At 52.3% G+C, this 17722-nt stretch overlaps 1 protein-coding gene across 1 annotated transcript; it reads right to left on the bottom strand.

The window, feature by feature from the left end:
• Window positions 1–91: 91 nt before the first annotated feature.
• smad7 (SMAD family member 7) lies at window positions 92–16112 on the bottom strand. Its single transcript, XM_028974871.1, has 4 exons — window positions 14683–16112; window positions 14237–14290; window positions 10937–11008; window positions 92–1009 (listed from the first exon to the last, which is right to left on the bottom strand). The coding sequence occupies exons 1-4, from the start codon at window positions 15146–15148 to the stop codon at window positions 471–473; spliced, it is 1131 nt and encodes a 376-aa protein (XP_028830704.1). The 5' UTR covers window positions 15149–16112; the 3' UTR covers window positions 92–470.
• Window positions 16113–17722: the final 1610 nt, after the last annotated feature.

Consider the following 17722-nt stretch of genomic DNA (forward strand, 5'->3'; position numbering starts at 1 on the left):
TTGCATAGAAGGGGAAAAAAATTTCCTTATTTAACAAGATCATACTTCACCTGAGCTTCATGCAGAGCAGAAAAAAACACTAATACTGGAATTCATTTAGTCATTTTTTTTAATTTTGGCATTTCTTTTGTTTGCATTTATATTAAGCAAAGTGCATCTTCTTTCTTTTTTCATCAACACATTGCACAATACATAAATAATGATGCATATAAAATGTCTTCATATTTACACGTAATAATATATTTATATATATAACATAAAATACATTTTAGCTTTTATTTCACTTAATTAAATCTTAGTCATTTAATAAACCAGTCACTGGGTGGGTGCAGGGAACTTTTCTCTTTTAAAACATCTCAACGTGAACATTTCTTTTCAAACAAGGATGGGGGGGGGCACGTGTTAAATCCAAAAAAGGGGTTTAAGGGCCAAGTCCAAAGTCCCATGGCAGAATGTGGAGAGGCTCGCTGCTATCGGTTGTTGAAGATTACTTCTAGCCAGCAGGGGCAGCTGCTAATAAACTGTCTTGTGTAGCACTGGCCCCAGCCCTTGACAAAGCTGATCTGCACGGTGAACCCCGCCCGAGGCTGCTGCGTGAACTCGTGGTCGTTGGGTCTCTGCAGGCTGCCCGCCTTCTCGTAGTCAAAGGCCTTGATGGAGAAGCCGGGGAACACCTTGTGCACGAGCAGTGTCCGCGAGTCTGGGTTGTCCAGTGTGGCCGACTTGATGAAGATGGGGTAGCAGCTGCGGTTGTACACCCACACGCCGTCGGGCTCGCGACTCAGCTGGATGCCATAGCCGATCTTGCTGCGCACCATCTGCACCAGCTGGCTCTTGTTGTCCGAGCTCAGCTGGCCCAGGCAGAAGCCGTTCCCTTGAGGTAGGTCATAGAAGATGTCCAGGGAAGGCTCCTGGACCGAGTAGAGGCGCCCGACGCGGGTCTTCTCCTCCCAGTACGCCACCACGCACCAGTGCGCTCGCTCGCCAGACTCCTGAAGAGCTTGGGAATCTGCGGAAAAAAAAAGAGAGCGAGCGGGGTTAGACATCTAAACTCAATGCTGAGAATGAGACCACACGCACAAACTCCTCCCCCCCCCCCGACCCGCCATCTTCAGACTGCAATAACACGGCGTGATGGGAAATGCAAGTTGTCCTCATTTCGCCGCCAAACAGCCAAATCGCATCCATGATTTCACCACCCAAGGAACCAGCGCAGGAATTTCTGGAATTCGTGCAAGAAAAGCAGCCCGAGCCACGGACGACTGTTTACATAAGCATTAATGCTTATCTTCTGTCTGGATGTTTTATTTTACTTGCCGTCCGCTTAACAATGTTCTGACGTCAAGCGTACTATAAATCTGTCCCAGTCATTGTTTTATTGCAAGTTGACTCATTCTGTAACAGGAAATTATAAGTAATAGTTTTGATATAAAAGAGGGAGAACAAGGAAATGTGAACGCTTTAAAAAAAATAATAAAAGGGCAGCTCTCTGCTCTCCGTCCGCCTACCAAGACGAATACGGAACGGGGAGAGCACATCGAAGGGCGGTCACCCCCAACTACATACGCCGACCGGCATTCCGCGCTACCCTGCCTTCACGCGCCACCGACGTTCGACCAAATCCAAGCGCAGACGGAATAGCGCATGTACAACTGGAAAACCACGGGGCAGGCGGTCTGACCACAGGCCACCCCTGCACGCATGCACGTTGGCATCGGCGGAGGTTGTGGAGCGTGGCGTGAACCAGACCCCCACCCCCCCACCCACGCGTGGAGCAGCAGGCTTCAGTTCACTCCCCCCTGAACGTGCCTCCTGTCTCCCTCCATATCTCAATCCCACAAAACTCTGCCCTCAAGCCTCTCTAAATGGTTTGGCAGTGGAGGGGGGAGGGACTTTGGGAGCCAGCGAGGCATAGAAGAACAAGCGAGTGCAAACAGAGAGAGAGAGAGAGAGAGAGAGAGAGAGAGGAAAAAGGGGAAGGATCAGAGAAGATTTATATATATATAAAAAAAAAAAAAAAAAACTTGTGCATCGCCTCAATCATGATCTGGAGCGCCAATAACCCACAACCATAACACACTATAGCTCTTCAGAAGAAATAGAATACAACAGAACACACACACACACACTCACATGAGTCCGTACTGGATTAATGGGGACTTAGGGGAACGAAAAGGAAGAGGGAAAAAATCTCCCAGAACCCTCTCGGTGTTTCTGGCTCTTTCTGTGCCTCCCTCCCCCGTCCCGCTGCACTCCCTCTTTCATCTTTTTGGGACAGAGAGTGTACCCAGTAATTTGGAAGGCCGCGTCAGAGGGAACTGTACATTAATGTTAATTGTGCACTGTCTCAGGCAGGTCTTTTATGCTGCAGCCTGTTATTAGCCCAGGATCCAGCCTTCATTAGAAGGTAAAAAAAAAAAAAAAAGAAAAAGAAATAACTAGACAACAAGAACGGGGGGTGGGTTGGGCGATGGGGGCCTAAAATTCTTTCCATAAAACAACGGGCAGTTCGCTCCCTTTGAAGTCGGCCAACTTGGGACTGAATGAGTTATCATAAATCTACTCCTACCATACAAAAAAATGTATGAACGAGTTTTAATTTACAGGAGGCCTGAAAACATTACAGAGAGCGAGGGAAGTGGAGGAAAGTTCACAAAACAGAGGAGCCCCTTGCGCTTTTCAACAGTTTTTCACTCTTCTCATTGTTGCTGAAAAAAACCGCAAGAGGCTCTTTCTCCTGCTCACCTGTGGGAGGTGCTTTCTGTTGTTTTTAGTTTCCTAGAGAGACAGAGAGAAAGAAAGACGGGGCGAGAGAGAGAGAGAACGAGAGAGAGAGAGAGAGAGCGACGGGGAGCCTTGGCGTCTAGGGTCATTATATGGCTGCCTGTCTGAGCCTGTCATCGTAGCCTGAAACCACTAAGGTATTCATCAGGCAGAGCAGTGCCCGTTCACAGTGGAGGGGGGCCAGGGCGGACTGCTACACTACACCTCTTCCCTCTCCCTCCCTCCCTCCCTCTCGCCTTCCCCTTCTCCCTCTTTCAGTTTAGGTTTCCAGCCCATAATAACGATGCCTTATCCCAAATCAGCTCCTGAGGACACGGGGAACCTTTAAAGCCGCCTTCTTAATGCCATTCAGACAGATAAGCCCTGTCCGCGGATTCAGATTTTCCGAGCCTGGCTTTCTACCAACTGACCGGGACAGGGCCGCGAGCCTCCCTGGGTCAGCCGCCCGGCTCTGGCTCTTCCGTTGGCGTGACGGCACAGCTGATGGGCTATTTTAGCCCCGCTGGCCGCCAGGTCGCTCTGACGACAGCGAGGCCGGAATGCATTCCAGAGTAACACAGTTAGATAAGATCATTAGCCAGGGCAGGACCGCAGCGCTGAATACTGCTAGCACACACACACACACACACAAAATGACTATAAACAGCTAGCTGGTGGGTTTTATTTTCCTTAAATGCAAAATAAGAGAATGTGCTGGCTGTGTAGCGCACGGCCCAGTAACCCGTGGACAGTCTGCCTGGAAGAAACCGGGTCGTTTTCCCCGCGTGCCCTCGCGGAATTGCCAGGAGTGCGCGGCGGGCTCTACATGTCCCTGAGAAACGGTGTGTTCAGTGGGAGCAAGTCTGCCCTCCTCACGTTCCAGTCTCCGTTTTGCTTGGTGCCACACCAAAACAGATCGGGTGGTTCACCAAACTGTCCCCACACACACACTCACACACACACACACACACACACACACAGCAGAGGAGAGAAGAGAAGAGACACTACTGTCCGTCTGGCCACTGCTCTCTCTGCAACACTAGGAGGTTTCCTGGGCCCTACCTCCATTTTCATCCGTCTGTCTTAATAACATCTCTCCATCGCTTTCATCCTCCCTCGGCGGCAGAGCGGTGCCCCTCGCTCCCTCTTCCCTCCCTCCCTCCCTCCCTCCTTTCCCTGCATGTTGTTTGTGTTGTTGTTGGCGTCATTTCAGACAGTCTGAGGGATACGGCAGGAATGCAGCACAAAGGACTCTCTCTCTTCTTCTCTCGCCCTCGCTCACCATGTTCCATTCAACAGAAAAGAAAAGTAATTCCTCTTCCAGACTTTCCCATATATTTGGCTCTGGCTCTTTGTTATAGAAAAAGTTAAGCGGTGAACAGATATCTCAGAGCAAAACCTACCAAGCAACAAATGATTTTCTTTTTATTTAAGTGAATAAACTGCCATAAAAACAAGCATGAAAAGATGCGGCGGTGGAAAGGAAAATGTTCCTTGTAGGTAAACGGCGCCCAATTTCTAAAAACACAACCCTGGCGTTTCTCCTTCTGCCAACTGCACTTCTGAAAACGCCGGACCTCCTTGAAATGGGAATGGGGGTGGAGGGGGGGGGGGGGGGGGGGGTGCAAAAATAAGGTCTGGATTTCAAAAGAGCCCCCCGCCGCCACCACCCCGAACAATCTGAAGCATTTAGATCCTTTCCAGCAGGGAGCTACCCCGACTGCCCCCCGCCCCCCCGCCTCGTAATGGCTCCTGTCTTTACAAGTTGCGTCCGCACACGCCGAGACCGCTGGGCAGAAGTTGGAGGAGGGGAGGGGGGAGGGTGACAGGAGTCGGTTCAACGGCAGAGGACTGGAGACAGCAAGCAGTCTGGAAAAGTTAATGATTACTTCTGTCTGACTCCACACTCCGGATCATTACTATTCCTGGACACACACACACACACACACCCCAGCGTAAAAGAGGCACCTCCGTGCACAAAGGAATTTCTGTTCCTCCTCTTCTCGCCCTACTGTAAGCCGCCTGCGTGAACGCTGGTGAATGGCACGGGGAGGACATTTTTAGCTGGTTCTTTCAGCATTGATCTCATTAGCCTGGCTGCTGTGGGTTTTGGGAGTGTGTGTGTGTGTGTGTGTGTGTGTGTGTTTTGGGGCTAGAGTGCCACGGTGGCTTGCCCTCCCCAGGCCAACCCCCCCTCCCACTCTGCCTAGCAGACGGTGTCCTAATGGCCCCCGTCTCTATCACAGACGGCCAGGAGGCTCCGGCTCCATTCTCCACACCCCCTGCACCCCATTCAGGCTCGAAAGCGTCTGCTCTGTGGGGTTAGGGGTCAGTGTGAAGGGGCATTCCATTTGTTCCCTCCACAGTGCCTTCCTTAGTCAGAACAATACAGCAAACAACCGCCCCTTCTCAAGACCACACGGTTCAAATGAAACCCTGGAGCCTTCAGACTAAATGCTACGAAACGTGACTGTAGCGGTTAGCTGTGCTTGTCCAGATTGTTAGCTAATGTTATGAGCCGTTCCTGAAAAAATCTTTTCATGCAAAGACCGGGGCCAGGGGCCCTGGAGCAATCGAAGTGCGAGAGCTGCGACGCAGAATGGAAAAACCATCAGACTGGGTTCAGAGGGTTCTCACGGTCCCCACCCCACGCCCACTAGTGCCCACTGGTGCCAGCAGAACGGGTGGAGGTACCACCGTCTCTGATCCCCTCCCCACTCCTATAAATATGAACTCTCCCCAAGGCAATGGCAGATCTAGGCGCGGAGTCTCGAGTGGACATTCCCCAGCAATTAGGCATGGTGTTCTCCATGACTGTGTTGAAGAGCTCAGGCAAGGACAGGTTGTCCAGAGGAGAGTTTGAAGAGAGATCGGGAAGAGTACAAAGAACCAGAGACATGGACAAACTTTGTTTGTCCCTCAGCCCAGCGTTCACAGGATACCAGTATGGGGAAGCCAGTTAATAAAGGAAATTGCCAATTATGGAGAGGGCATTCCATAAGGAAAAGATGTCCGCTTGCCCACCGCCCTCCCATTCATGAAGTCCAAACTCTCTTCAATCGCAGGAAGTTCTTACACAAAGAGGAAAGCGTTAATGTCCCACCCTCCCTTGTTTACATGTAAACAAACCTCCAGCTTTTATAACGACTGCATAGACTCATCAGATCTTCTCGAAGGCAAAATATCTCATCCGTCCCTCGCCACCCATAGATTCTGCAGCCATAAATCCCAGCCTGGTATTTTTTGCCCATGTGAGCTCTGCCAAGTCTTCTGGGCAGCTAAAGAATCAGGCACCTATGATGAATGGGACCCAGTGCTCAAACTGAAAGCCTGTTCTTGCCATCGCTTGCAATTACAGCCGCGCACCAATAAAAACGCGAGCCTCGCAGTACTCCGCCTCTCCTCTGCCACTCACGCCAAACAACTCATAACTCTTGAGGGCTCTGGCACCTCCAAACAAAACTCTACAGGTTTTATTACACTAATGCAACCACTAGAAGCTCGGAGTGTCTAAAGAAAGAAAGACTTTCACCTAACCAGTGGGTTAAAAAAAAAAAAAAAAAAAAACCTCCCAGAATACCCTGCCGCTCCCCTGACTGTGTAATTATACCAACACTGCATCCTTCCCAGCCAAGTCAGTCCCTGTTTCAGTCTTTGCTGAGCAACTGAATAAACAAATTATGGCAAGCATGAGTTGTGTGTGGGGGAAGGGGGGTGCAAGAAGACATCCAACAAGGGGAACGGTGGGGGAAGCAATGATGTCATTGGCCCCCTTTGCCCCCTAATAGGCTGGATGCCCTGGCCTGGCCGTCCCACTGGCAAGGACAGTGAACGCTGCATAGTGCCTAAGACAGAACAAGTGGCCACATTGTTCCGCATGCAGGATGTCAGGGATCTCCGTGGGAACCTGGTGACCAGCCCCGCTTTGGGCAACCAGTCGGGCGAGTTGGGAGCCGCTCCTTTTGTTGTTGTGGGACCCCCCCCCCTCCTCCTTTCCTCTTAATGATGATTATTAATTATAATCTCCATTGCTGCACTGCAGTAACCCTTCAGTGACTTTAGCCAGACAGACCGTAGATCGAAGACGAGGAAGGAGTGCTGGTATGACGAAGCCTTTCATTCGAGTTACAGAGAATGCCCAGTGCACATGAACGACCTGTATTGAGGTGGAAAACAGCACAACACATCATTCAGAGCCTATATACACACACAAACACTCACTCAAGAGCAGGAATGTTCGCCTCCAGCCTTCTCCCTTTTGATCATCTTCATACAAAGGCTTATGTGAAAAACTGCTGCCTTGTAGGGCCAGGGACAAACAATGGCCAACTTGTTCTCGGCCTCCCACCAACTCTAAAAGCCTCCACTCGGCCGGTAGGTAAAACTCTTTAAACTTTGGCTTCCCTCAAGTGCAAGGGTCTGACTGGAGGGAGGAAATGATGAGGGTTATTAATATTGTTGTGGTTGGGGGAAAAGGCCTCACAGAGAGCACGGCTGTTTTATTTCCTGGGGGTCCATCTCATCACTTTCTTGCTTTCTGTCCCCCTCCTTTGCTCCCTCTCAATCCTTAAATGAGCACGGGGCTTTTCGGTGAAGCCTGGGCTTTTCAGCGCTGAACTTTCAGGCCTGTTTTTTTTATATCCACTTCTACCCCTCTCTTTTTCTCTCTGCTGTTTTTCCAGATTCATGCAGCATAATGACACTGGGTGGGGAGCCGTGGCTGGCCCAAAACCGAAATTACCTCCCCGCCAATGGCCTCCTTGGCTGCAGATTTTGGAGAGGAAGTGGAAAGTAATGAAAGATCCTTGCTCAAGTCAACTGAGCAACAGTGCTGCTATGAAATTACAGAGAACTGCCTCTGAACCCTGCCTTCCCCCCCTTTGGGCAAGAGAAGAAAAAAAAAATCAAGCTTAGCTCGAAAACGGCAAAAACGTTAAACTCCCAACAACTGATCAGCGTTTTGAAAGCTGCATTTCTCTAAAGTTGCTGTGACTGTTAGCTTTCCGATTCAAGGAGGCCTCACCCTCACCCTGCTCACTTGGTCCCTCTTCCTAAAAGACATGATGATGTCATTTCCTGTGCTGCCCTTTCCTTTTTTACTAACCCAAACAATCCAAGAATGCAGGACGAGGTTCGCAGTAAGCTGATGGCATCCGGTATGGGTGGGTTTCACCTCTTGTTGTGGGGGAGAATGTAAGATGATAGAGACATTGTGAGCGAGGGAACAGCTGCCTCTGATCGGTGGTGGGGTAGTGGAGGGCGTCTGAGAAACGCTGTACACGAGGCTTCAGTTGAACTTGAGCCCAGACTAGTTCAGCAAAACGCCTTTCAGTGGCCTTTCAATAGCCACCGCGTCAGAACGAAATCAGACGGCGTATCGGAATATCAGAGTTCGGGGGGCCGAATCGGGCACGAGTGCAGACCCCATACCCAAAGCATGGAGGCCAGCGGGTTTAATAATACATCCCAGACTAAATTTAACCTGTGGGAGGAAGCGATGCCGGGACAGTAGGCTGTCAGCCAGGCCCCGTGTGGGTCATTCAATCTTGCATGAGAGCCGGAGGTAAGGCCTGTCACCACTGCCCGTATGGATCCTTTTTCAACGGCACTCCAGGGTCACTAGTAGGCATGCTGCCTTCCCCAACTAAGCCCCCTCCCCCCCTTTCATGGTCCTTCTTGACCGCTTTAGATTTGTACACGGGCTCAAAATCCAAAGAACATTTGTAAGTAAGGACTGGTCAAAATAAAAGGACCACGATTGGGGGAAAAAAAGCTCTCATAATCTAGAACTTTGCTCTTTGTCCAGTCTACCCTGTCAGGGGGAAAGAGCCTTTGCCAGGAAAGGTCTGGGGACAGGCGGGCAGGGATGAGGAACAGGAACAGGGAAATGGGGGCCAAGAGCTACAGAGGAGCTGAGCCAAAAAGCTGAATCCCGTCCATTCCTCGGATCTGATGGCTGGCCCCGTCCGGCTGCCCGTCCCAGCCAGTCAGATGAGAGGGGGACTCTAATGCTCCTAGTCTGGCAGGCGGCCTAGTTTGCACGTCTGCTCGTCACTGTCATATTGAGGTTAACTCTTAATAACGCCTGCTTTCCAGGACAAACAGCCCGCCGTCCCCACCGAATAATCCCCAGGCTGCCTGGCCCCTCATATTCACACAGACAGCGATTGCTCGACTCCAGAAGTTTGAGGGTGCAACCTTGCCGGTGGTGCTAAGAATACAGTCGAGAGCAAACGGCTAAGCTGCTCTGGGAAGGTCGTGATGATTGCGGATTATTTCGTTAAGGCCTAACTGCATCTGTTATGTTCGCGTCGCCGTCGGCCGAACGCTCGACGCCCTCGTTACGCTCTCCGGCACCGTTACTTTCTACTTTCTACGCACGTGCCCGCTTCGCTCATCTCGCACATAGACACACTCGGCCGGCGAGACGCAATCACGCAGCCTGTTTGTTCAGCAGCGCAGCAGGTTCGGGGGGAGAAACAAAGGAAATTCTTTCCGCCGAGCCGAACGGAATCAAAATCAGAGGTGCAACGTCTTTGCGTGTGGCGAAGCCGCGAGCTCCGCGGAGTAATTAACAGCTCTCGAGCACCCGCACCGGGCCGGGGCCGCCGCCATTTTTCTGCCACGCACTCCTCCTCCCCTCCTCCGCAAATACGTCTGGAGCGCAACATAAAAAGGGCAGAGCGAGTGAATTAAAAGGTCAGCGAGGTGCCTCCAGGAGAAGCGTGTTTCTTTTGTGAGAGCCCCGGAGGGACTGACGTTTTCTTCCCTTGCCAGAGAAATCAAGCCCTTGGCTCCAGGCAGCAGGGCTTCACCCCCCCACCTCTTTCACTGCACCCCATTCACTCGGGCTCGCCGCCACATTGGCCCAGCCAGGAAGGAAAACAGGGAAAGGGGAGGAGGGGGCCAAAAGCATGCCTGGTGTTGGGGGAAAGAGGGATGGAGGAGGAGGAGGAAGGGAAGAGTGAGTTAGTTAAGACTCCAGTCTAGGATCCCACAGTTTGCTCTGGGTCTAAAATGTGTATTTAGTTAACGCGGTAGACTTCAGACGCGGGCCGGGGCGGGGGGGGGGGGGGGGCCTTCCTGGGTTAATGCTCGCTGGCTTTATTTATGTGCTCCTGGGCGGCGAGCTTTTCAAGCCCACACAAAGAGCCCCGAAACAAACAATAGGGCACCTTCACAGTGCAGGCAAACCGTGGGCCGGCTGAGCAGCAGCGTCCTCGTCCTCACAACCAAATAATAACAGCACAGAGTGAGAATCGTGAGCAAACCCACCGCCACTCGCTCTCCGTTCTCAGACATCTCTCAGAGTCGCCCCCCCCCCCATTCCGGCTAAAACACGAGACACGGCCAGCTCACACACCAGCCGAGGAGAGGAAGGGGGGGGGACTCCTTTAAAGTCGATGTAATGAGAAACATCTGTAAGAGCGTGCAGAGCGGCGAGTGAAAGAGAGAACTCCCTCCATCTCTCTCCCCCCCCCCCTCCTTTACCACCCAGCCCAGCTCATAAACAACATCTTATCCGCTCGGCCCTGGACGGGAAAAATCTCCCCTCCCTGGAGAGCGTGAACCCCGCGATTCCCCAGGCATGCCGGACACCGGCGCGGAGGCACTGGACACGTGGCTGCCGAAGGAAGAGGGTGAGAGGAAGGAGGTCTGAATTGTGATAAACTGCAGCGTGCCACGAAGCGAAGGCTGCTTTTCATGTCGCGGTGAGAGTGGGGGGGGGTTCACGAAGACAATGAAATTCTTGACCTCACAACGTGCTAAAAGGACGAAGGCATCTCTTTCCAGCCATCAACAGCCATTCATTAGCGAACTCACAATACAAACAGAACAACTTCCCCTCTCATACCAAAAAAAACGTCTACAAAATGCCGGCTCTCAAATTTGGTCGCATACTCGCGGTATTCTCCAAAGCAAATACTGGGTTTTTTCCCCTTTCCTGTTTGGATTTTATTAAACAAAAAGCAGTACGAGGACAAAATGAGAGGAGCGGCGAAAAAAAGAAAGAAAGAAAGAACGTTGAACGTTCTTTCGGGGACCGGAGGAGTTTTGTGGAGATCACCGCAAACATGGCGCCCTCTCCATGATGCTGCAGGGAAACGCCGGCCAGCGCGGAGCGCGGGGAGAAGTCGGGGGAGATCGGGCCGATAAAAAAGCAGGGCCTTACCAGAGAACCCCACAGGGGCAGAGTACGTCGTTCCTCCAGTTTCAGCTGAAGTAGGCACGGAGTCTGGAGAATCTGGGGAGAGAGGAGGGCTTGTGGTGAGCAGCTGCACGCCTGTCCATCACAACATGAAACCAATGCTGGAAGGAGACCCGGGGAACCCGGGGTAACACACCCCGAACTAAACACACGTTTTCGCCATTACACTTTCGTCCGAACGAGTAAAAGTCACATTTTACGGATTCCTCGGCAGCGTGCAAGAACAATGTTGACAACTCAGTCCTGCACAAGACGTCTCTCACTGCGCCTTCCTGGAGCCAAGGGCACCCTGGGAAAGCAGCCCCTAGATGGCCTCCATTACAAGATTTCCGTCAGACGGACGCCATATTGGGACACGGCGCGGGACAGAATTATTAAGATCGTCAGAGAAAAAGAGGCTCCATGGGAAGAAAGGTATCTGCCCCGCGCGTCACCTCTAATAGGAATATACAGTTTAGCAGGATACACTCCATCAAACCAAAAACAATGAAGGAGACAGGAAATGGCTGCAGCCTTGAAAACTGTGTACAGTAAATTTTCTTAATGGCATGCTACCAGACAGAGGAAACTCTCTCTCTCTCTCTCTCTCTCTTTCTCGCTCCCTCCTTCCCCGAGTTTTAACCCTGTCTTCTCACGGCCGTCCCCATCTGGAGGCACGCCGGTAGACCAGACAGTGGCCATAAGAGCGCAGCGGCAGGTTAGCGTTCCCAAAACTGTTACGGGGCCTTTCCATCCCTGCCGTAACGACACATTCCTTTCGCCCCGCGTCACCTGGCGTGGCGCTTCGCCCTCCGCTGGAGCCGACCAATCAGGTGGCTCGCACCAGCAGTCGTTTTCAAGTAGGTGCAAATTAGGCCGCTTGTGCCGCGTGCTCGCGGGCCTGTTGAGGTGGTGCTCAGACAGACGGAGAGAATGCAAATGGCCGGCTGGAGGACAGAAAAAAAGCCAGGCCCTCTGCTGCGGTCGTCCTAGCGAGATGCACGGTCAAGCACGAAGCTCTCTCAGGCGCTGCCAGGACAGGGCTGGTTTCCTGGGCACGGCTCACGGACCACAGACCTGTAGCCAGGAAGCCCAACCAAGACAAGCTGGCCAAACAGAGAGCGCGGGGACAGGCGCTTCTCCATTCATTTCCCAGGGAGCGGTAACAAATGGGCGTGGCACTTTGATAGCGCCTGCCGCTGGCTGCGAGGAGACGGACTGACATGCTCGCTCGCTCTCCCTGATCCCTCGTGTCTCCTCTCATTTTGAAAATCTGAGCCGGAGAAATAATCTGCTCTTTGAAGTTCCTTATAATTTGTTTTTTTTTTGCTCCTCTGCTCCCTCGGATGGAATTATTATATTATAAACGGTCTGCTCTACAGACGTAACTATTTCCCTCCTTTTTTTACCCCCTCGAAGCCCTCAGCAGTGACTCACTGCCGCTGGACGGGAGGCAGCAAAAAGGCCCCTCTGTCCGCGGAGTGGCAGCATCTTCAGAGGGAGCCTGACGTGGCAGGCGGCCGGGCCGGGGCAGCGCCGAAAATACACCCGCCTACCCCGGAGCTGACCTCCGTTTCTCCCGCGTTAAAACGCCGGTCATCTGCGACCCTGTCCAGCGCACGCTTAACCCCGAGTGGCTCCAAAAAATACTAGAGGCTTCTATGCCGGTGGTGCAGCGTATGGCGGGCCGTGTTTATTCTGCTCTCTCCCCGGCTCCGGTTCGCTGTGCTGAGGGCCCATTTTACCCCCGGCACACACACACATCCGCAGCTGGAGAGCAGCCTCACCGGGGCGGGGGTGAAGGGACAGCATCGCGACCGCCACCCACCCCGAACCCAGTGGGGCAGTGGTGGCCTGGCGGTTAAGGAAGCGGCCCCATAATCAGAAGGTTGCCGGTTCGAATCCCGATCTGTCAAGGTGCCACTGAGCAAAGCACCGTCCCCACACACTGCTCCCCGGGCGCCTGTCATGGCTGCCCACTGCTCACTCAGGGTGATGGGTTAAATGCAGAGGACTAATTTCACTGTGTGCACCGTGTGCTGTGCTGCTGTGTATCACATGTGACAATCACTTCACCTTTTTTTTTTTTAACCCAGGTCCCGGCGATCATCCGTCTCCGACGTGCCTGTTACCCGGCAGCCGACCTGCCTTAATGAGCAAACTCAGACACTCGCCGCCGCTCTATTAGTATCGGCCCGTTCTCGGACGCCGTGAACGATACGAAGAATCGCGGCTAAACGACTTCCTCTTGCTCGCTCACAATGACAAGTGCCCTCCCTTTCTTTTCTGTTGATTTTCTCTCGCCCGAACCAAACCTCTTCCAGCTCCAGGACCGGAAGACACCGGCACCGGCACCCCCCCCCGTCATTCAACGGGAGCCGCCCCTCCGGAAAGGCTCGAAATGGTTAATGGCGTCCTACAAGCATCCTCACAGGAAAACCAGCTTCCCAAACGAGGTCTTCCGACCGGGCACCAGAGGTGGTCGTCACACACACACGCGCACACACACACACACACACGCACACACACACACACGCACACACACACACACGCACGTGTCCGGGGCAGCGAGCACTCTTTTAGATGAACCTGCATCAGACGCCGGCACCTACCGCAAAAACTTCTTAATACTCTTAATACTAAAACCAGAACTCGGCCGACAAGTTTCACATTTGCAGCGTTTAACACCAGTTTTCTGACGGAACAACAAATTCTGAAGCAAAACGTTCCATATTTATCCACCTCAAAACCGCTGGTGGCGGCCATGGCAAACCTGGATGGCGCTTAACAACAGGCCTGCGCGCACATAAAGAGCCACGCGGACACTCCCAAAGCCTGGAGCCTCAACAGATTCACTGGCCAGATAAAGCTCGTCTCCGTCCCCCGCCCCCCGTCCTCCCGCCCCGGCCGCTATCCCCGTTTCCGAGCCCCCGGTGCCGGCGCTGTTTATCCGCTCTGCCAGGTCACCCCCTCCGGCCAAAAGTTTGTGCAGACAAACCACTACGGAGCCGGTGCCAGGCTGGAACGGGCCGCGGCCTTGGCCGCCGTCCATTCTATTACGGGGCCCCTGGCGGGCACGCCGCACTCTGCCCGCCGTAAATCACCACATCTCGCCGAGGATCTCCATCCGACACCGGCCTGCACCCAACACCTACCTCACCCCACATAAATCATTTCCCCCAGCCGCGTTACCATACGTTTTAAACCACAACTTTTAACGTACAGACAACCAAATATAAGAATTTTATTATTATTATTATTATAAAAAAAAGAAGGGAAACTCACCAGGGGGCTTAAGAAAGTCCATTGGATATCGGGAGTAGGGAGGAGGGGGAGACTCTGGATGGAGAGAGAGAGAGAGAGAGAGAGAGAGAGAGCAGGCATGAGAACAGCGGCGCAGATCGCGGCCCCCGATAGCGGCTGCCATTCTTCGCCGAGAGGCTGGAGGCAGCGCGGCGGCGGCGGCGGCGATCGCCTTGATACCCCGCAGGCGGATAAACAGGGGGGGGGCGCCTGGCGCCAGACTCCCGGCTATCTGCCGCCGACACGCACGGGGATCTCATGCAACAATCGTGCAATAAATATACAGACACATATAAAACACGAATAGCATTGCAACTTAACGCGTATTCATATCTCTAGTTACTTTACTCCTTTCCCACCAGGAAGTTGTGACACCGGCGTGACCATTTATTAACATTATTATTATCGTGATTATTCTTTTCACTCACCTAGTTCACAAAGCCGGCTCATGTGGTGCGGGTTGCAGCAAACGAGTTCGGGGTTGATCTTCCCATAGGATTCACAGCAAGGTAGTCTCTTTAGCTCCGAGGAATGCCTGAGGTCCGGCCACCTGAACACTTTGAAGAGCAGCAAGGGGAGGGAGTAAGACTGCTGGCCCAGTTTGGTGTCCACTTTGCCGGGCAGGAGGAGACAGGGGCTCCTGGCTCCCCCCTTCGACTCCACCGCCTGCAACAGCACTTCCAGCTGTTTCTCTTTGATCTTTTTCAGTATCGAGTGGGTCAACGCTTTCAATTCGGCTTCCGTCCCGGGGTTAGATTTGGAAACCTTAGTCGATTTACCCATGCAGCAGCCCCCGGGTCCGTGCGTCCTAGTATCCGCCTCCCCGTCGCCCTCGACGGGCGCACGGCTCCTCCAGAGTCGCCGGACGAGCCCCGATCGTCTGGTCCTGAACATGCGGGACGAAAGTAGGGTTTCCCGGCTAAAAAACGAGCATGATGTCCGCAAATCATGAAGATCCCGGGATCCGAGTCCAGGCAATGACAAGCAGCCTGAGATGATCTTGTGGAAAAACTGGGAGCCGGAGAAGCAGAAACACTCTGTAGCATACGCCAGTCTTATAGATTTTTTTATGTTTATTTTAAACCAAAAAAAATCAATCTTATTTCGTCGAAATTCTACGTAGAGTCGCGAAGTTCCGACGACGCGCACCGGAGCGGAATGTTAATTCCGCGACTCGCCGTCACGCCGGGCGGCTTTCGGGCGAGACGCGGGGAGACGGAGCCCGGCGAGCGGCGCGCCACAAGCACACAGACGGCGCGGTTCGGAGCTACATGGGGGCCATTCCTCCAGAGACGTGGCTACATGGCCGGTGAGAAAACGACGCAGGAATACGAATATATTAATACAGCGGCGAGCGTCGATCTGGGCGAGACGTCAGGACGAAACGGCGGAATAAGACACATCCATTAAAAAAAAGAAGAGGCAACCTCGTTCCGGTGCTCGTGGGAATAAAAGAAGGGGAATAATCCACACGATCCTGGTTCCATCTGCAACGTTTAAGGTCTAACGAAGCCTGCTGTCCGTGAAATAATAAAAAAAAAAACAGAATAAAAATGTTATATCCGTCGAGCCACGCTGTCTTCGGAGCCGCGTCTGGCGGAAAGGGGGGCAGTCCAGGGGGAGAAAATCTTCTTCCAGCGCCGGGTCCCCCTCGATCACAAGTCAGAATTGTGCCCCGACTTGTGCAGTTTGGATCCCCCCACCCGGAGCTCCGCCGGCGGGTAAACGACGCGCACAGATCAACACGGACGAGCGGTCCCGGTTTTCGGCGACTTCCCGGGTCGCGGGGAGCGGGCGGCGATGCTGCGGTCTTCGGTCGAGGAGCTGTGAGAGTGTCGCCTGGCGCCCGGGTGCCCTTGCCTTCCCCCCCTCTCCCTCTCTCTCTCTCCCTCTCCTCTCTCTCCCTCTCTCTCCTCTCGCTCTCTCTCTCTCTCCCTCCTCCCCTCCCTCTCTCTCTCTCTCCCCTCCTCTCTCTCTCTCTCTCTCTCTCTCTCCTCTCTCCTCTCCCTCCCTCTCTCTCTCTCTCTCTCCCTCCCTCCCTCTCTCTCTCTCTCTCTCTCTCTCTGACCGAGTGCGCATTGGCGCGCCCCGTCACGTGCTTGTCTAGACACCCTGTCGCTTTAAAAAAAAAAAAAAAAAAAAGGAGGGGGGGGCATTGTGTTGCGCAAACAAGAGATCAAGTAGCTTCACCACCCGGAGAAATCGGGTTCGGAAGAAGAAAGTTGAATTTTTACACCAAAGTTGAGCGAGTTGCGTACCGCCACGAGAAGGTAGGGAGAAGTCTTTCTCTCCGCTGGTAACTTCTTTTCTCCTTCTTCCCCCGCTACTAGTTAATGATTTGAAAACTGATCTGAGGGAAGTGGGATGATTTTTTTTTCTGGACATTTTAATATCCATGTTTATATATGTATATATACATGTACTAGAGATAACACCACAAAGAGCATACCTGACTACATAAACCTTTATTAACTATAAAGCGAGTAAGCATATATATACATATATTTCTACGGCACATTTATCCATAACTCGTTTCACAAAGTGCCTAACGATAGCATAAAAAATACACATGGCGCAAAAAAAAAAAAACGTAAAGCTATCAAAATGCACAGATGAATGAAGAATAAAAGAATGAAGAAAAATAAAATACGCTGTTAGTCCTTCTTATTATTTTCTGCGGTTAGTAGTTTATTGGTGTCGGCGGTGCTGCCCCCTGCCGGCCGCTCTGGAGATCGCGCTGTCCGGCCGCGACCTCAGGCGGCTGGACGCCGCCATCGGCCCGGCGCGGCCCACCCGGTTCGGTTCCGACAGTAGTGACGTGGGCTCCGGCCCGTGTCGCCGCAGGGCAGTGGGAGGGGAGGTAATGCGGATGTCGCCAGTCCGCGGCTCAGCCCCATTGTTCGCGGATTCCCCGCTGGCGCCGCGCGGGAGATCTGCTCGCCGCCGCCGAGGAAAGAAAAAAATAAAGTCTTGCGACGGGCTTATAGATTTAATGACGTTGTCGCAGAAGTCAGCATCTTTTTCCGAATAAGGAAATTATAAGAAACAAAAATAAAAACTAATAAATATTCAGTTTTAACATTGTTACAAGGGGGGGAAAAAAACTTAAAACATCCAGTTTAAACTAAAAGAAGCAAAGTACATTTTTAAAAAATTAACAAAAATCTAGCAAAAAATAAAATAAATCAAATAATAGGCCTGTTTTTTTTATTTTTTATTTTATTGTGTTGTAGCCAGGTTTGCATTTTACTCACTTTACCCAGGTACAGGGAGACTTAAACAGATGACATCATGCTATATCTGGTTAGACTAAATCCTTGCTCCACCAAAGCCCAGGATCAAGACCAGTCCAAATCCAGGCATTAGTCGAAACCTCAGTGGAGAACAGGTCACAGGACGTGATCTTATCCTGACCTCATGGACCCGGTCGAAAGTAGACCATAGACCATATACAAGTACGGGGTTTAA

The sequence above is a fragment of the Denticeps clupeoides genome, chromosome 3 (assembly GCF_900700375.1).
Source record: "Denticeps clupeoides chromosome 3, fDenClu1.1, whole genome shotgun sequence".
In the NCBI taxonomy this organism is placed as follows: Eukaryota; Metazoa; Chordata; class Actinopteri; order Clupeiformes; family Denticipitidae; genus Denticeps; species Denticeps clupeoides.

Bases quoted from the DNA above. Each gene is read 5' to 3' on its own strand.
- smad7 (XM_028974871.1), bottom strand. From the start codon at position 15,148: ATGTTCAGGACCAGACGATCGGGGCTCGTCCGGCGACTCTGGAGGAGC. The intron at 11,009-14,236 runs GTGAGTTTCCCT...CTCTCTCCCCAG, and splicing joins GGACTTTCTTAAGCCCCCTG to ATTCTCCAGACTCCGTGCCT. The intron at 1,010-10,936 runs GTAAGGCCCTGC...TTTTTTCCGCAG, and splicing joins TGCCCCTGTGGGGTTCTCTG to ATTCCCAAGCTCTTCAGGAG.